General features: G+C 41.9%; 2 protein-coding genes across 3 annotated transcripts in view; both read left to right on the top strand.

Annotated features, from left to right (window-relative positions):
• Window positions 1-3,971, top strand: part of RTN1 (reticulon 1) — a 242,343-nt gene extending 238,372 nt beyond the window's left edge. For both annotated transcript variants that reach the window (XM_043920790.1, XM_043920791.1), the window contains one exon: window positions 3,178-3,971. In XM_043920790.1, coding sequence (XP_043776725.1) covers window positions 3,178-3,220 — 43 coding nt within the window. In that variant the 3' untranslated portion in view covers window positions 3,221-3,971. The remainder of the gene's footprint in view (window positions 1-3,177) is intronic.
• Window positions 3,972-15,882: 11,911 nt separating this feature from the next.
• Window positions 15,883-19,719, top strand: part of CCDC175 (coiled-coil domain containing 175) — a 69,729-nt gene continuing 65,892 nt past the window's right edge. The window contains exons 1-2 of the mRNA XM_043919938.1: window positions 15,883-16,060; window positions 18,006-18,091. Of these exons, the coding sequence (XP_043775873.1) occupies window positions 15,883-16,060; window positions 18,006-18,091 (264 nt within the window). The remainder of the gene's footprint in view (window positions 16,061-18,005; window positions 18,092-19,719) is intronic.

The following is a 19,719-nucleotide window of genomic DNA, read 5'->3' on the forward strand; positions in this document are numbered from 1 at the left end:
CCATCATCAGGGTCTTTTCAAATGAGTCAGTTCTTCATATCAGGTGGCCAAAGTATTGGAGCTTCAACTTCAGCATCAGTCCTTCCAATGAATATTCAGGACGGAGTTCCTTTAGGATGGACTGGTTGGATCTTCTTGCAGTCTAAGGGACCCTCAAGAGTCGTCTCCAACACCACAGTTCAAAAGCATCAATTCTTGACAGCTCAGCTTTCTTTATAGTCCAACTCTCACATCCATACATGACTACTGGAAAAACCATAGCTTTGACTAGACAGACCTTTGTTGGCAAAGTAATGTCTCTGCTTTTTAATATGCTATCTAGGTTGGTCATAGCTTTTCTTCCAAGGAGCAAGTGTCTTTTAATTTCATGGCTGCAGTCACCATCTGCAGTGATTTTGGAGCCTAAAAAATAAAGTCTGTCATGTTTCCACTGTTTCCCCATCTATTTCCCATGAAGTGATGGGACCAGATGCCATGATCTTAGTTTTCTGAATGTTGAGTCTTAAGCCAACTTTTTCACTCTCTTTCACTTTCATCAAGAGGCTCCTTAGTTCCTCTTCGCTTTCTGTCATAAGGTGGTGAGGTTATTCATGTTTCTCCTGGCAATCTTGATTCCAGTTTGTGCTTCATCCAGCCTGGCATTTTGCATGATGTACTCTGCATATAAGTTAAATAAGCAGGGTGACAATATACAGCCTTATACTCCTTTCCCAACTTGGAACCAGTCCATTGTTCCATGTCCGGTTCTAACTGTTGCTTCTTGACCTGTATACAGATTTCTCAGGAGGCAGGTCAGGTGGTCTGGTATTCCCATCTCATGAAGAATTTTCCACAGTTTGTTGTGATCCACAGTCAAAGGCTTTGGCATAGTCAATAAAGCAGAAGTAGATGTTTTTCTGGAACTCTCTTGCTTTTTCAGTGATCCCACGGATGTTGGCAATTTGATCTCTGATACCTCTGCGTTTTCCAAATCCAGCTTGAACATTTGGAAGTTCTCGGTTCGCATACTGTTGAAGCCTGTCTTGGAGAATTTTGAGCATTACTTTGCTAACATGTGAGATGAGTGTAATTGTGCAGTAGTTTGAACATTCTTTGGCATTGCCTTTTTTGGGGGGATTGGAATGAAAACTGACCTTTTCCAGTCTTGTGGCCACTACTGAGGCCAAATTTGCTGGCATGTTGAGGGCAGCATTTTAACAACATCATCTTTTAGGATTTGAAATAGCTCAACTGGAATTCTATCACCTCCACTAGCTTTGTTCATAGTTATGCTTCCTAAGGCCCACTTAACTTCATTCAACTGCTTACCTAATGAATGTCCCATAGACATTTCAGATTCAGCATGGCCCAACAGATCTTGCAGTTTCAGCCCAGAATTTATTTTTACTTCAGTTGTCACACGATCTTTGTAAATGGCATTATTATTCACCTGGTTGCTCAGGCCCAAAACCAAAGCATCTACCTTGATTACTATCAGTTTTTCCCCTGCCCACACGTTCAACCCATCAGCTTGGCAGGGGGTCCTGTCTGCTCTATCCCCTCACTGGGTACCCAGAGTGTGCCCTTGACTCCACTGGCAAGACTTCATTCCATATAACCCAAGCCATTGCCCTTCAGCACCTAGACTGCTATAGTTGTCCTCCATCCATTATTGCTCTGTTTCCCCACTTTTTTCACATAACCACCATCACGATCTTCTTTATCACATCATTCCTTTGCCTACAATTCATCAGTAGCTTCCCAGCCACAGAATAGAATCTAAATTCCTTTTACCGCCTGCAAGTTTCAACACCATCTGGTTACCTCCTGCCTCTCAGACCTTCCCTCCTCACTCCCCAAGCACACTGGTCTCATCCTTGCCTCCTAAGCTTGTCCTCACTTTTTGGCCTCTGTACTTGCTGCTTCCTCTTCCTGAAACACTTCAACCCAGTGGCCCCTTCTTATCCTGCAGACATCTGTTTCTCACCTCAGGCGATTTAAAGTAGGCATCTCCCACCTAAAGGAAATCAGCCCTGAATATTCATTGGAAGGACTGATGCTGAAGCTCCAATACTTTGGCCACCTGATGCGAAGAACTGACTCATAGGAAAAGACCCTGATGCTGGGAAAAATTGAAGGCAGCAGGAGAAGGGGGCAACAGAGGATGGGATGGTTGGATGGCATCACCAACTCAATGGTCATGAGTTTAAGCAAACTCTGGGAGATGGTGAAAGAGAGGGAAGCCTGGTGTCCTGCAGTCCATGGGGTTGCAAAGAGTCAGACATGACTGAGTGACTGAACAACATCTCTCAGCTATCACCACTGCCCCCTCATTGCCTATCATTCCATCTTGTTTGGGTTTTTTTTTTTTAATAGCATCTGTAACAATATACATTTCTCTTGTTTGTCTACTTGTTTATTTCTGGCTCCTCAACCCCTAGGAGAATGAAAGCTCCATGAGAGCAGGGCCTTCTCCCTTCTGTTCACTGAATTCCAGCATCTGGAAGGGTGCCTGGCACAGAGGAAGGTCTCAGTGAAACTCTGCATCGGGAGCTCATTAAGCTTTGATTTAATGAAGCAAAATGCTTCCAGTATAAACCTACCTAAAATAATACTGCCATTCTGTGAGAATCACAGAATTTTAGGGGCATTAGAAATATCTAATCTGCACCCGGTAAATGCTCTAGGACCAGGAATGCTCATTAGCTGCCAGATGGCACACAGCTAATTAGTAGAGAGCTGAAACTAGGACTCAGTTTTCTTCATTCCTGTTCTAGCAGTTTATGCTGAGGGTGACCATAGGTTTCTTCACCTGGAACCATCCCTGTTCATGCGTGTTGTCCTGGTGTAGTTAATAACAGCACTGTCTTTCTCTTTCAGAAGTGTCCCAGACTGAGTGATAAATAGCCACCTACGTATATCTCAGCTTCTATAATTCTGAAATAAATCAACATCTTGTCTACCTAAAAAGTTATAATTTAAGAAATATGGCTTCCTGGGGTCATTCATTATCTAATTATACTTCTTTATTGCATAGCAATGCATTTATAGACACTCATACATAAAAATTATGCTATTTTTTGGAATATTAAGCTATTTGGTCACTTAGCTAATTAAAGCAACAACACATAGTGATGTCGTAAGATGATTTCATTAATAACACTTGTGATTTACCACTGTCTGATATTGCCTTTTTAGGATTCAGGCTAAAATCCCAGGCGCCAAAAGGCACGCTGAGTAAGCGGATACCCCACCGGGGACTGAACACCAAGAGGAATGTCTGAAGTGGTAACGGCTCTGTCTTACATGTTACTGCAAATCGATTGTTTCTCCCCCCCAGTACCATAATCTTAGAGACAAACTTTAAAACAGCTGTTTTTAGGCTGTTTCTGTACCCTTAGGATATTTGAGTCACTTGTGTCAAGCACTAAAGTATAGCGAAAAGTGTATTAGATGTGGTTTTTAATTTTGTGTTGCTAAAAAAAAGTGCATGATGGTGAGAACCCAAGTTATCTTTCCTTCGTCGGTGTTCTTCTCTCTGCAATGCTTCTGTAGCTTCTCATGTTCCCTGTGGCTAGGCCTTTCCTGCCCAGTGCACTGATGCAATAGTGGAAATCGCTTCTATGTCCTTGGGTTGTTGGTTGGATTAATCTTTAATAACAATATATAGACTTGTAGACCGATGTTTAAGTGTTTTTCCAACACACACAACATAAAAATAAAAACAAGTCGACCGTACTTAGGGTAATCAGTTTTGTATAACTTAAAATAATTAAATAAATGAATAAACCCAAAAACAAACATGCAGTACTTTTGTTGTGTGAGACTGATGGGCTGATTTACATGTATGGTAACTAAAAAGTACCAGCATGTTAACTTTATTACAATTTGTATTACTTTCTCTGTAGTTCCTAATGGACTTAATTATGGATTCTGGATATTTGCACTTATGTACTTGATACTGAATGCATAAATAAATGTTACTAAGTGTAGAAACTTCTCCCTCTCTTCTCGTGATCACACCAGAAAACTCAATGCTCTAAGAAGTAGCATCTGTGGATGTGCCGGACAGGCTGAGACCAAGTACTCACTTTGCTCCTGTTTCCAGAATCCACATAGTCCAACTCCAGCCTAGTATATGGCTCCTTTGGGTTATTAATAGAAATCACTGGAGACTGGTAAAACTGGAAAACATTCTTCATATTGTACTTGGTGGGGCTTATGTAGATAATTTAAATAGTTTTTAAAAAAACTTGAACATGGTATAAATCTTCCCATAAACTTCTTATAATAACATGCAACACAATACTGGCATAAAACAATTATAATTGCTATGAACTCACTGTTTTGGTAATTATTTATTGAGCATCTACTGTACTTGATACTGAGTGCCTAGCGCTCAGAACAGGGTGGTGAATAAGAGAGACAATGAGTCCTGCCCTCACCAAGCTGAGTCTTTGGGGTTATTTACTACTCTTTGCAGAAGTCCAGTCGCCTGTGTTATGTCACCGTTAAAGTCAAAGTCAAAGATGCTGGGATAGAAGGGGGGATGAAAGTAGTAGCAGTGGGAGAAATAAAAATGGCGGGGGGGGGATCGTTACTTACAAAAGCCGCCTTTGAGCAGTTTTGGACTTGTGTTCAGTAAGCACTCATGGAGTTACCCTCCCGTGCAAAATATACTGACGACCACACAGTCAATTAACTAGACACTGCCAACAGCCAAGACTGGGGGAGACGGGAAAAGGTTATATGGAAATGCTCACTAAGTAAAAGGCAGCATGAAATAACAGCTGCAATATAAAACTAGAGCAAACAGAGACGGATTCTCAGAGGTGGACTTTGGGGCTGGGTTCTGATCTGGCTTTTTCCAGAGGGAGACGGGTCATCACAGTACGAAGAAAGAACATGGACTAAGGTGCTGAGAAATGGGAGCGCATGGCATATGCAGAGAACAGTGAGTAATACACTGAATTGGGCTGGAAGGTGCTTGAGCAGGAATGTAGTGCCAGGTAAGGCTGAAAGGGTGGTGCTAAAAAGAGACTTGAATGTTAAGGAGTTAGTGCTTTGTTTCTTAGATCTCAGAGAGTCAGATAGACAGTGTGGGTGCATGATAGTGGAGATTAGAAGAATATAGGAGATAATTGTGATATAACTAACAGACAGGTGACAAATGACAAAGCTTCTACTAAGGCAATGACAATGACAATAGAAAGGATATATTCACCTGTCTGATCCTCTATCTCAGCCCAACATGCCTAGCACCCACTATGCACAGAGGAGCCACTCAGAGAGATGACATGGAGGGGGATGGGATTGGAGATGGTGACTGATTACATGTGGAAGTTCAAGACCAAGGCTAACCCTGAGAGTAAGTGCCTCCTTAAATTCTGCACGCTAGGCAGCTCGCCTGCATCACCCTAGCCCCAGATCTGTTAAAGACTAGCTGTTCAGGAGAGTGCAATACCATTTTTCAGGTTAGAAAGCCCAGAAGAGCTTGTCTGGGGAAGGAAAATAATCAACTTGGCTTGAGGCCTGCTTTTTTTATGGTTATTAGATATAGGAGAGGATTTTGTGTGTGTGTGTTTCAGTGTCCAATCTCTGAGATAAAGTTTCTTCTAAACAGCTTTATTGTGTCAAATTAACCTTCTTCAGAGTCTGCTTTTGCAGCATTTTCCTCTCTCCTGAGAGCCCAGAATTCCTTTCATAAGCAGCTGCTTATTCAGAGGATCTAATGAGGAATTCTGTTTGCTAGCAATGGTGAAGAAAGTTTCCTGAGGAAACTCCAGCCTGACAAAATGATAGGTATGGATGTAGAGTTTAACAGATGGAAAACACAGGGCACACATGATCCTGCTTTATAAATATCAATATCAAATGATATTGGAGATGATGGAAATAATGTAAGGACCCAATGACCAGGTAACAAGTAGACCAAGAATAGAGTCCTCAGGGGCCCAGAGTGAGTGAGGTTATCCTGAAAGCTGTGAACAATAGAAAATTCTTATAGCCTAAACACAAGTTAAGCAAGAAGGGGGTGAGTAGGTGAAGAAGCCGTGGTGTTTTATAGATCATTTCAGGAAAAAAGGAAGTAGGATAGTTCATATTTTTTCTGCTCTTTCCCCACCTGTATCCGTTTCCTAGTATTACCCTAACAAAGTACCAACAACTGGGTGGCTTAAAATGACAGAAATTTATTGTGTCACAGTTCTGAAGGCTACAGGTCCAAAACCACGTGCTGGCAGGGCTGCACTCTCTCTGATAGCTCTAGGAGAGGATTCTCCCTTGCATCGTCTAGCTTCTGGTGGTTGCCAACAGTCTACAGCATTCCTTGGCTTGTAGATGCATCACCCCAGGCCCAAGGCCATCTTCTCACTGAGTGTCTTCACATCACCTTCCTCTGTGTCCAAATCTCCCCTTTCTATTAGGATACACAGTCATATGGATGAGGGCCCCCTCATGACCTCATTGCTCTGCTTCATTTCATTGCTCTGTAAAGATCCCATTTGCAAATAAGCTAACATTTTGAGATATTGGGGTTTGGCACTGCAACATAGGTTTTGCTGGGGACACAATTCAACTCATAGGCCTCCCTGAGCATGATAGTGGCCCTTAGAACACTGTGAAGGCTTTTCCTTCTGGGCAGAACCCAGACCTGTTTCCGCAGTTGATTCTCACTACAGGGCATTACTACTGAGAAGTAATGGAACAGCTCCCCCCTCACCTGAGTGTCCCTGAGCACAACTGGGGGCTGAGCCTTCCTTCACTACATGGAGTTCCAGCAGCTGTCCCATTGTCACTGACTAGGGCAACTTCAGTCACCCGAACTTTAGCACTCTCTTCTGGAGAAGGGAATGGCTACCCACTTCAGTATTCCTGCCTGGAAAACTCCATGGACAGAGGAGCCTGGTGGGCTACAGACCATGGGGTTGCAAAGAGTCGGACACAACCAAGCAACTATCACTTTCACTTTTTTTTTTTTCTTTCTTAAATATGGGAAGTAGGTGGGGGATACAGGAGCTCCCACTGCAGTTTGGTATCAGCCAGTGTGGCTGTGGTTAAGGTGCAATAAACAAGCTCTGTAGATCTGGGCACAGAGTCAGTTTGCCTTCACACTCCAGCCTTCTTATCTAGTACTTTATATTGGCAGCAATCTCAAGCTCCTCACTATGTTTTTTTCTTTAAAATTTTTCTTTAGTTCAGTACATTCAACATTACAGAATTAATTTGGCTGGCCACATTTTCTTGGGTGAGTAAATTGAAATGAATTCTTTGGTATCCTGTGTACCAGTTACCTTTTAAAAGAATTCTGCTGGAATTAATTCTCTCTGGTTGCTCTCCAATATGCTGAAGGGAGTTTTTCAAGTAGAAATGAAAGGACACTATATGACAACATGTGAATATAAAGTATGAAATTTAAAGTAGATTTTAAGTCAAAACTGTGTCTGGAGACAAAGAAGGTCATTACATATTTATAAAAGGTTCAGTTCAATAGGAAGATATAACAACTGTAAATATTTACACATCCTACCTTAGTATGAAGTGAAGTTGCTCAGTCATGTCCGACTCATAGTGACCCCATGGACTGCAGCCTAGCAGGCTCCTCCGTCCATGGGATTTTCGAGGCAAGAGTACTGGGGAGGGTTGCCATTTCCTTCTTTAGGGGATCTTCCCGACCCAGGAATCGAACCCGGGTCTCCCGCATTGTAGACAGACGCTTTATCATCTGAGCCACCAGGGACGTCACGGCCCCCTTGTGGTCACACATCCGACCATACTTTGGGGGGCATTTCATGACCATTTTGTCCCGCATTGCTGGGAAGGCTTGTTCCCAGTTCTAAAGAAGGTTTTTGTCATAAGACACTCAATGTGCTATTACTGGACTAGGTCTTAATAGTCAAAGATCTCTGGACACCTGTCTTCTAGTTATGGTCCAGGAAAGTATTTCCTTTGTTGCATCTTTTCATACCTAGAGTTACACTATTACAATCATTGATCATATATCGAGCTATTTATTTGATCAACTGCTTCAAGTCTCGCCATCATTTCTGTTGGAGGCTTAGTCATATACTTGGTAATACAAGAAATAATAATCTGGTGAAACAAGCAAAATACAAATCGTGTATTAACAACATTTGTGGAATTAAAAGTAAATATTTTAGCCATGAGCCTCCCACACCAGTTTTTTTTTAAAGATCGTCAAGACTAGGGAATGAATCACTTAAAGCAGAAATCTGATTTTTCATGTGGTTCAAATGTGTTACATTAAAGGATTTATCAGGTATGAAAATACAGCATTCAATTTAAATTATAACACAGATATCTCCCTGAGATGCTGTAAGGTGTCAAGGGCCTTGCAGTTGCCTGGCACTGCCCTTCTCATCATAGAGACAGAATTCAATAGGCTAATAGCCTGGTTACTATCATTTAAAGCTTATGAAAGTTGTTATGGCTTAAATATGGTCAATTACATCCTCCAACACCATTGAAAGCATGCACGCGCACACACACACACATACCTAACCACAAATATATAAAACAAATATTGGCAAATCTTGAAGAAAAAATTTATAGCACTACCTTAAAAAGGGGAGACTTCAACAACCCACATTCAATAATGGATAGACATCCAGATGAAAAGACTGATAAAGAAACAGTAGACTCGAACAACACTAGAGGGTAGAAAGTTATTTGTGTAAACTCAACTCTATTTAAGGGAAGAGTTGAGAGAGCCTGAAGAGAAGACCAAGGATGGAACCCAGGCAGCATGCCCCACCTTTTAACAAACAGGGAAAAGAAGGCGAGGAAACCAGTGAAAAAAGGTGAAGAAGGAAGAGCTCGAACCAATTAGGAGGTGAGTTTCTAAAGAAGGATTGAGAAGAGCTGGGTAATTGCATCACATACTGTAGGGAAGGGGATACATGGGAATAGTGCTTAAGGAAAGGCTATTAGATAGTAAGGAGGAGGTAATTTAGAATTCAGGGTGAAGGGATGCATTATAGCCAAGATGTAGACCATACTTTTAAGAAGTTTGGTAATGAAAGCAAGCAGGGAGGTAAGGTGGCTGAAGAGTTTAGGAAAGGCATGAATTTAGGAAGAGATAACTGGGCCTGAGGTTGGAGGAAGACATAGGTGACGGAGGAGCTCACTGAGGAAGGTCCTTGAGGAGGTGGGAAGGAATGAGACTGAGAGTTGCCATGGCTTGTATTATTACTTTCCCAGCTAAACTCTGGAAATTCCCAATGGCAACCATATGAAGGGAATGGTCAGCCAGTGTTAATCTGACATTTTCTAAATTTGAAAGTCTTTCTTTAAAAAAAGGGAAAGATTTTTAAATCAAATGGAGTGTACCTGCTCCAATGATCTTTACCAAATCATCTTCATATGAATTATCTAGCCTTAAAAAATAAGAATTAGCTAAAATAAAATATAAGGAAAATAAGACTACTGCTACTGCTACTGAAAGAAGCTTGCTCCTTGGAAGAAAAGCTATGAACAACCTAGACAACATATTAAAAAGCAGAGACATTACTTTGCCAACAAAGGTCCATTTAGTCAAAGCTATGGTTTTTCCAGTAGTCATGTATGGAGGTGAGAGTTGGACCATAAAGAAAGCTGAGCACTGAAGAATTGATGCTTTAGAACTGTGGTGTTGGAGAAGACCCTTCAGAGTCTCTTGGAGATCACAGGAGATCAAACCAGTCAATCCTAAAAGAAATCAGTCCTGAATATTCATTGGAAGGACTGATGCTGAAGCTGAAACTCCAATACTTTGGCCACCTGATGCGAAGAATAACTCACTGGAAAAGACCCTGACGCTGGGAAAGATTGAAGGCAGGAAGAGAGAAGGGGATGACAGAAGATGAGATGGTTGGATGGCATCACCGACTCGATGGACATGAGTTTCAGCAAGCTTCAGGAGATGGTAGTGGACAGGGAAGCCTGGCGTGCTGCAGTCCATGGGGTTGCAAAGAGTCGGACATGACTGAATGACTGAACTGAACTGAAAGATCATGAATGAAAAGTATATAAAAATCGAAGTAAGCTTGAATAATCCTCTGCTGCTACCTTTCTAAAAGAGGATACCACCTGAAACATCAGTGACTTAAGTTAATAATAATAATTTTAAAAATAAGACATTCTTGCTAAATATGGCATTGGTTGTTTCTCCCCAGTTTAATTTCTGACTACTCTGCAGATGGTCACTTGAAAAACACCAGGTGCCATAATTGATAATGATATTCTGCTGCTGCTGCTGCTGTTAAGTCACTCAGTCATGTCCAACTCTCTGTGACCCCATGGACTGTAGCCCGCCAGGCTCCTTTGTCCATGGGATTCCCAGGGCAAGAATACTGGAGTGGGTTGCCATTTCCTTCTGCACAGGATCTTCCCAACCTAGGGATTGAACCTGCATATCCTGCTTGGCAAGCATGTTCTTTACCAGTGAGTCACCTGGGAAGCCCTTACCCCAGCCCCACCCCCCTGCCCTGGTTACAAAACCACAGCACAACTCTAGCCCAACAAATAGTGCCCTAGTTCTGGAGTCAGAAGGACGGCTTTGCTATTGTCCAACTTTACGGGCCTAACCCAAGGTTATCCCCAAGGTCATTGAAGCTTTCATCTTAGTGTGATTTTCTGAAAAATAGGGTAATCATTATAATCACCCCAAAGAGTTATGATAAAGATTAAATAAGGCACAGAGACAGTTACAAAATGTACATTTTCTCAAACTACATACTGCTTTGCAGGTGTGCTTCAAAACCAACCCTTCTTTCTCTAGCTTCAAGGCCATTTTCTTAAAAACGGGGGCCATATCTTGTGCATGAAAAGTGAAAAAGTGAAAGTTGCTCAGTCGTGTCTGACTCTTGGCCACCCCGTGGACTATACAGTCCATGGAATTCTCCAGGTCAGAATACTGGAGTGGGTAGCCTTTCCCTTCTCCAGGGTATCTTCCCAACCCAGGGATCGAACCCAGGTCTCCTGCATTGCAGGCAGATTCTTTACCAGCTGAGCACAAGGGAAGCCCAAGAATCCTAGAGTGGGTAGCCTATCCCCTCTCCATGGCTCTTCCCAACCCAGGAATTGAACTGGGGTCTCCTGCATTGCAGGTGAATTCTTTATCAATTTAGTCAAAGCACTAATTAGAGTGTTTGGTGTAAACACTCATTACATGCTGGCTGGAGTCATCAGAGAAACTGAACTTTTAGGGAAAACAGAGAAAAAGGAAAATCTCAGTAAAGCAGACAGCTGACTTCTCTGGACACCTACCCCATTCTCTCCCCTTCCTCCTTTTATTTCTCTTCCCTCTTTTGCCTTGACTCTCTCTGACCTCTTTTTTCTTCCACTAAGAGACTAACTAAAGAAGGCTGGCTCCTTCTCACCACTCGTGTCTCCCTTCCTCAAAGAGGCCTTCCCTGGTGCCACCTATGGGTTTCTTTATACAAGTTCAGTGCCCAGCTCGATGCCCAGAACACAGCAGGCACATCCCAAACATGTAAAGCAATGAGTCTGACACCAACACATGCAGCCATGCCTTTCTCTGGCAACCTGACAGGCATCTTTCTCTGCAGAGCCTCAGAAGCCTCCCTAACTGAGCACTCCAGGCAGTCACTCATATCAAGCAGAAATAACGTGGATATAAAGCCAATTCCCCATCTCTAGGACAGCAATTGTTGATTTAATTGCAGTAATTGTCACTAAGGGTCGAATGACCAAGAGGTTTAAGGAAGGCAAGGGTTGCGGAAAGGACATTAACATTTGTATTTCAGAAGAAATGTTTCTTATTTTCCATTTAGTAGAAATAAAAGATGGGAAATAGCATGTACTCTGTGCGAAGCACATTGTTATTTACTTAAGCTTCATAATCCCAGGATGTAAATTCAATTTTACAGATGAAGAATGGAGATTAAGAGGTAAACTACCTAAACCAATCTAAAACCACCAGCAAATGATGCAATGAGTATTTGACTCAAATCTATTTAGCCCCAAGAAATGGCTGATGATGGATAAAAACAAGTATTCAAGAGACAAAGTTGAAAAGGAGGGCCCTTGTAAGGTGTTGTTACAAACAATGACATGGTCTGCCCTTCCTTGGAGATGCTTTGCTATCTTTGTTTGGCGTAACTCCATCAGGGACACTAATCCCATCTGTTTGCTTCTCTAACCATCTGGCGTTATCTAGGGGACATGCTCTTCCTGCCATTTCACCACAGATGACTGTGTGATAGAATTGCTGTAGCTGAGAATTGCATCCTGATCACAAGACAGGTACTTTAGAAGCTGTGCAAGGCCCAAGGGTTATGGAATCTTTGCCTAACATGCAAGCATCTTGCAGACTAGGCATAAAGCCAATACAGAGCCAATATGAAGGCTTAAATGGGGGAAATCCTACTGGTACCAATGGGCAAAGATCAAGCCCCCCTTTCTATTCAGTGCTAAAAGCTTCACTGATTCCTTCACCACCCCAAGGAAAGGCCCACCCAGCCAACTGTTTGGACCTAATGTTGGGGTTAGTTTGGACCTAATGTTGGGGTTAGTTTGGAGAGTGTATGTGTGTCTGACATTCCTTGGGTCCAGCTGTTCTGAAGCCTCTTCTCTCCTGCCACCTCCACAGAAGCTGGAAATACAGATACCCTTGTCCTAACCTCCCTTTGATGGGTGGCCTTGTGATCTAGTGCTGGCCATTGAAACATAAAAGGAAGTGTGTAGGACTCTGACCAGATTTCCTTCCCTGATGGAAGAGAAGAGGGGCTTCCACAAGACCCTTTCCACTCCTTCCCACTTTGTACAAGGGCATGACGTCTGGGGCTGCAGTAGCCTTCTGTGACCATAAAGCAATAGGCCTGAAGGTGAAACACAGCATGCAAAAAGGTGGCAGGGCATTAAGATAAAGAAATCGTATGATCAACCATGATGGGCAGACAGGGCCATGTGCCTATATTGCTGTTATTCAGTCGCTAAGTTTTATCCGGCTTTTGGCAACCCCGTGGACTGCAGCACACCAGGCTTCCCTGTCCTTCACCATCTCCTGGAGCTTGCTAAAACTCATGTCCGTCAAGACGGTGATGCCATCCAACCATCTCATCCTCTGTCGTCCCCTTCTCCTGCCTTCAATCTCTCCCAGCATCAGGCTTTTTCCTTTGAGTTAGTTCTTCGCATCAGGTGGCCAAAGTATTAGAGTTTCAGCTTCAGCATCAGTCCTTTCAATGAATATTCAGGACTGATTTCCTTTAGGATTGACTGGTTGGATCTCCTTGCAGTCCAAGGGACTCTCAGGAGTCTTCTGCAACACCACAGATCAAAAGCATCAATTCTTTGGCACTGAGCCTTCCTTATGGGCCAACTCTCACAACTGTCCATGACTGCTGGAAAAAACATAACTTGAATTTATGGACCTAATATGGGCACATACCCTTTCTGGATCACAGCCTTGTTGTGGCAAAGGGCTTGCATAATACAATGACGTTGAGCCATGCTGTGCAGGGCCATCCAAAATGGACAGGTCATAGTGAAGAGTTCTGACCAAACATGGTGCACTGGAGGAGGGAATGCAAACCACTCCAGTTTTCTTGCCACAAGAACCCCATGGACTGTATGTACCCATATTAGTCCCTGTATTTGTTATCGTTAGGGTCAGAGTAAGAAAGACAGACTCGATTTCCTTGAATTTTTACTCCTCAGGAGGATCTGAGCATAGTCCAGTATTGAACCATCAGAGATCCTTTAATGCTGAGCAGAGCAAAGCACTGAAACCTGCAACCACTTCCTATACATGAAATGTTTAACCAAGACTGGGACCTTGACCTGGTTTAACCCAGGGTCTAGAAACGCAACCAAGAAGTTGAGGTTTTCTCTAGAGGTACCAGATTTATGCAGAGGCAGGAACAAGAGCATGTCATCATCAAATACCATATAAACCTCAAATACTGCAGGAACTGCAAATACACCTGAATATAGGATCATCAACACTCCTGTGCAAGTTAGGGGTCAAACTCACGCAGTAGTTGGGTTCTCCTCCTGACCCTGTTAGCAACAGGGGAAACAGAAGCACACCTGCTTATCATAACTAAAAAAATAAATGTCAGCATGGGGCTGGGGTATTCCAATATGCTGTTCTGCTCCTGAGTTAAAGTCTGCCTGAAAAAAAATATTGACTGGAAGAGAGAAGTATCTGTTTATGTCACCAGAGAAAAACATGAGAGAAGTAAGCCCTGACGTCTGGCCCGGTGAACACCTTCTATGGCTACTGAAGGATAAGAATGCTTGTTTATACTCTCAACTATTTTAAGTTTGTGTATTTTCTTTTTTAAAAAGTTTTTTCTTTTAATAATAATAAAACGCTTTACTGTCTTTTGTAATTACAAAGGTTTGCAATGCCCCCTCAGGGATTGGCCTCACTCATAGACAGTGGAGAACAATGTGATCCAAATGAAGTGATGAGTAGGAAGAATATTCTGGTGACAGCAAAAAGGTTGGCTTAGGGTGGTCCAGTCAGGATAGTTCAAGCAGAGGAATTTGCCACAGGAAATTTGCTACAAGGGCTATAGAAACCAAAGGGAAGGAACATAAAGGAGATCCCAGAGACCAGAAAGCTGCCACAAATCTGGTCCATGCAAGATAAGCAGCTGGAGACTGCTGGAGGCACTAATTCCCACTCTTGCCACCTCGGGACCACCAAAGCTGCTGGGACACAGTCGATTGCGGTGGCCTGAAACTGCCACTCCTGGGGATGAATAGAATGCCTTCCCTGCCAGCTAATCTCCCAGCAGTGTCTGCAAGCAGCCAGCAAGTGTGTTTGAGGAATGTGGTTTCTAGACATCCTCCCCCTGACACACAGAGAAAAACACAGAAGGGCAGGGATAGATCTGAATGTCCGATCTTGCAGAAGAAGGGACCCAGGAGGGAGGCCAGGATATGGTTCTCCATGGAGGAAGGAGGCCTGGATTCTAGAGTTAGTTCCGCTGTTGATGTACTGTGTCCTCCCCAAGGCAGTATAGCACAATGATACAGGACATACATATACTGTGTCCTCATATGCAAAGTGGGAATAACACCTACCCCAAAGGATGGTTATGAGGGTTAAATAGGATACTGTAGGTAACGTAGGACAAGGCCTGCAATATAGTTCCATTCAACAAGATAGTTGTCATGTTATTTTCACTATGATTTCAACTTCAATCTGTAAAGAAAAGTGAAGAAGAGGGGGTTAAATCATCTTTGCTACTCTCTAACCAGCCAGAGGAAAGAGGAACTAACTCTCACTCTGAGCCTGATGCAGGACTGGATTTTAGAGACACAGAGAAAAATTAATAATATCCCTGCCTTGAAAGAGCTCACAGTTTGATGAGAAAGCAGAAGAAATTCACTGATTCAAGGTAAAATGTGCTCAGAGTAGAAGATCTCCAGGGAAAGGTCTTGAAGAATACAGTGATGGGTTTTGTAGCATATGGAAAGATTTATATAGGCTCCACTTTAAACTCAAAATGATTCTCTTGTGACCCTGGGCTATTCACTTAGTCATCCCTGCCTCAGTTTCTTTGTCTGTTTAAGTGGAGATTATAAAAGAACTTTCCTTACATAGCCATTGTGAACATTAAGGAAGCTGTACAAAAAGCTCCTCCCTTTAGTACCTAGCACAGAAATGCGCTCAAACATGATCAGGATCCCCCCCGGTCCGTGAGAAGGGCACAAGTGTTCAGCTTGGGCTGAACTAGAGAAACGGAAATGCAAAGAGGAAATGACGGCTAAAGAGGGTCTCATAGCTACAGGATCCCTTAATTGTTGTGGATAAAGTTAGAGTAAATTGGCTAGGTACCCACCCCGGGTGAGAGCCACGAGCTGGCGCACTGCCTCAGCGTCCTCGTTGCCCGTGGCAACCGGCAGTTCTTGCCTCTGGCCTGGTCGAAAATGCGCAAGAACAGTAAGATGGCTCTGAGCGCCTGGTCCCCGGAGCTGGGGTTAGGCAGCGAGAAGGCGCTGCCGGTGGCCGCTGTGTCCACCGGCCCCTCCCTGGAATTATGCACCTTCCCCTCCACGCTGGGCTCCTCGGTCGCGGCCGACGCTCTTGAGCAGCTCCTTGTTGTGGGTGAGCGGCCCGTGGGCTCTCGGAGGGACATCTTCTGGAAAGTGGTGCTTAAGCAGCATGAAGCGGAAACCCTTGAGGGAACTTTCTCCAGCTCCTTGTGGGAGAGATGGGTGACCCAAGGCACAACTCACACTAGCAACTGGTGACATATCCCAGACAAATCCTGAACTCCCAGGCTGTTGCCATTTCCTTATAATTAGAATGCCCAGCTGCATTTAGGCTATGTATTTAATTTCAGTTTGTCTCTTTCTTGCTTTTTCTTGGCAAGTTAACTTTCTCCAACACTTAGTCATGGCAAACTGGAGAATTTAACAAGTAAATCAGAAAGGGAGTGTTCAAGAAGCTCCCTTTGCCTTAGGCAAGGAACTGTGCATTAGGCACAAATACTTTTTCTGCTAACAATTTCTGGACTGTAAGAAAATTTGTCATACGAGAAAGCTTCATTATGCTTTCTTACCCTAAGTGTGAGTTATAAAATATGCAGCTGTCCAGTCCATTTGCAAGTGGGAATATGCTTGTACTCATTCATTCCATGGAAGAATTGAAAGGATATAATGAAGGATAGGAAGTCTGGCGTGTTGCAGTCCATGGGGTCACAAAGATTCAGACATGACTTAGCAACTGAACAACAGCAACAGCGAGCCAAGCATGCCTGTCCCTCCCTAACACACACTCGCTTGGAACCTCAGGAACTGATTTTCACTCGGTTTGAGAACTTAGTCCATTAAGTGAATCCAAGTTCCTGGAACAGAGGCCAGAAAATAGCATTTCTTCTGGGAGGTGAGGATGGCCACTTAGGGCATGGACTCTGGAGTCACACCCCTTGTGTCTGAATCCAGACTCAATCAGTGATAGGCTCTGTCACCTAAAGCACGTTACATAACCTCAAAAGTCTTAGATCTCTCACTTGTGAAATGGGAAGCATCATGGAGTTATAAGAATCAATTTGTATTATACAAACATGTGAAAAATTAAGCTTATCAAACTCATGCCGCACATGAGGATGCAGGCTTGGAATCTGTTTAGACAGAATCTGTATAATGCAATGGTGACAGAGCCAAGGTGAGTGGAGTTTCCTCTGTTGTCTCTCCTCTTCCTTTTTTCTTTTCCTTCTTCTCTGTCTGCATGTATCTTGTCTTCCTTACTTTTGCATTTTCCAAATCTCTCTTCTCATGTGTTTTCATCTTACAGTATGTGAGAGAAAGGTGATGTCTTTCATATGGCTGTGAATGAAAGGGGTTAAAAACTCTTATCTAACTCACACCTACCAGTTTCACAAATATTTACTCTCACCCCATGATCAAAATACTGGCACAGAAGTGAAAGTGACATGATGGATTTTTAAAGAATTAAGTGGTTTTTGTAAAATATAACATTTAGGATATATATGTATGTATATATATATACACACATATATACACATGAGGAGAGCATGGCAACCCACTCCAGTATTCTTGCCTGGAGAATCCCCATGGATGCAGGAGCCTGGCAGGCTACAGTCCATGGGGTCACAAAGAGTCAGACATGACTGAAGCGACTCAGTAGCAGCAGCAGCAGCATCATATATATATACATACAAATATATATATGAAGACTTTCTTAAGCCCACATTATGGGCATGTTATATTTATCCTTTTCATAAAATATTTATTGAATTATTGAATTTTTTGTCCTATACTATGCAGATTCCTTCTTTCTACCATGAATTATACAAAGGTGGAAACTTAAGAGGAGGTTGGCCTCAAGAAACATGAAGTATATCCCTAAATTTGTACACTGTAAAACAAGAAATAATAAGTACAAAAGAGATTCATATTATTTACTATAAAAAGAGTTAGAAGATGTAATTTTCAACTGATTAAGCATTTGAGCTAGACCTTTAAGGATTAAATAGGATTTGGATAGATAAGTAAGAGATCTTAATTTTCTGATTTTTTTTTTTTAGAACAATCACTGCAAAGTGACTATTTTAAATGCAATGAAGAAGCTAAGAACTTTCTTAAGGACGTTGCTATCGCTGTTAAGAAATTGGTATTGTATTACCTATAAGAGCTATTTTTTCAATCTTCCACTTATTTCTTCATCAAACTTTAATTTAGCACCAACTCTGTTCAACGTACTTCAGTAGATGAATAAGGAAAATATTTGCCCTGAATGAAAATTTCTCTCAGTTTACTAACATTTGCACCAGTGTGGATCAGCCATGGATTGCTGCCCAGTTTCCCAGGCAGAGCACTGAGTTAAGGACCTCTGCTATGCAGGAGGGCAAGACTGCTCAAGAGAAGAGACCCTGGTGATAACAGAGCTCAGTTAAGAGTGAGTCACGTGCCATCAATATGTGAACATTGCTTAAAACCAGCAAACAACCTCTGGGATAAACTGCATGCATAGTGCCAATTTTCCCAAGTCTCTATAAGCAATTCCTCACAAAACTGGTCAAAGATTATTCAGGGCTTACTCCATTAACATAGACAGTGTTTTTCAATGAAAGCAAACAGGTTCTCTTTCAGTTAGGCTAACTTGGCCCCATCAAAGTAATATTTAAAGACTTTCCTTTTGAAGTGTCACAACCATGTCTCTCTATTTGGCCCTGGCCCTGAATGATATTTCAGAAAGGTGACATCCCATTTGATTTACAAATATTGAGTAAGAATCTCCTACATATCAAATATCTAAAAATGTAGAAGTATGGCTGTAAAATAAATGAGTCGAGTCTACAGATTGCTGAAAAAAGTTAATCTCATTACTTTGTATTTTTATGAAATTATATGTAGTTGTACATGTATACTACAGAATTAGATTTTATAATCCCAGTAAATTAAGTACATATATGTCAACACTGAGAGTTGATGTGTGTGTGGTACTGCATTGTGATCCTGTGGAAACCTTTCCTAGTTTTATTCTTTTATTAAAAAGTTATGTCTTTCTCCAGGATTTGAAAGGTTCAAAGTATTTGTTTTGGCTTATTAAAGTATCTAGCATGTCTCCATATACCATATGAGATGTGAAATCCCTTAAATAGGGATAAATCCTCTCACTTTTTACTGTAACATTTTCACTATTATAAAAGCATTGTGTGTTTACTCTGGAAAAGTTAGGGGAAAATAGACAAGCAAAAGCAAGAAAGTATAAAAAACATCATGATCCCACCCTAAAATAATCATAATTAACTCTTTAATGGATGTCTTTCCTACTTTCAGGATAGAGATGATGCCTGTACTGAATTTTATTTTTTACCAGAAAAATGATCATACTAAATATACAGTTAGGCAACATGCTTTTTGTTATTCATAAATTTTTCAGATCATAAAGAACTATACCCACTACCACTATTTATTTGAAACAGTTTATCTGTTTTTTCCACTATCAGATTTTCAGTTTTTTTAATGTTTTTCCTTTTTTTAAAATAGTCCCACATATATATACCCACCTGAGTATTTGTTTGGATTTTTAGGTAGATATCAGAAAACTATCATTCTTTTTATACCTAAGCAGGCTTTTACAGTCGTTTTCCAGTTTATTAAGGAGATCTTTCTCAATGTCACTCTTTTTTAGGAGTCTTTCCTAAAAAAGAACACACACATAGCAAAAAAATAATTTCTGAGTAGAAGAAATTAAAAGATAAATGAAGAAAGATACCTTAAAATCTGATTGGAGAA

This window comes from Cervus elaphus, chromosome 12, assembly GCF_910594005.1.
Source record: "Cervus elaphus chromosome 12, mCerEla1.1, whole genome shotgun sequence".
Lineage (NCBI taxonomy): Eukaryota > Metazoa > Chordata > Mammalia > Artiodactyla > Cervidae > Cervus > Cervus elaphus.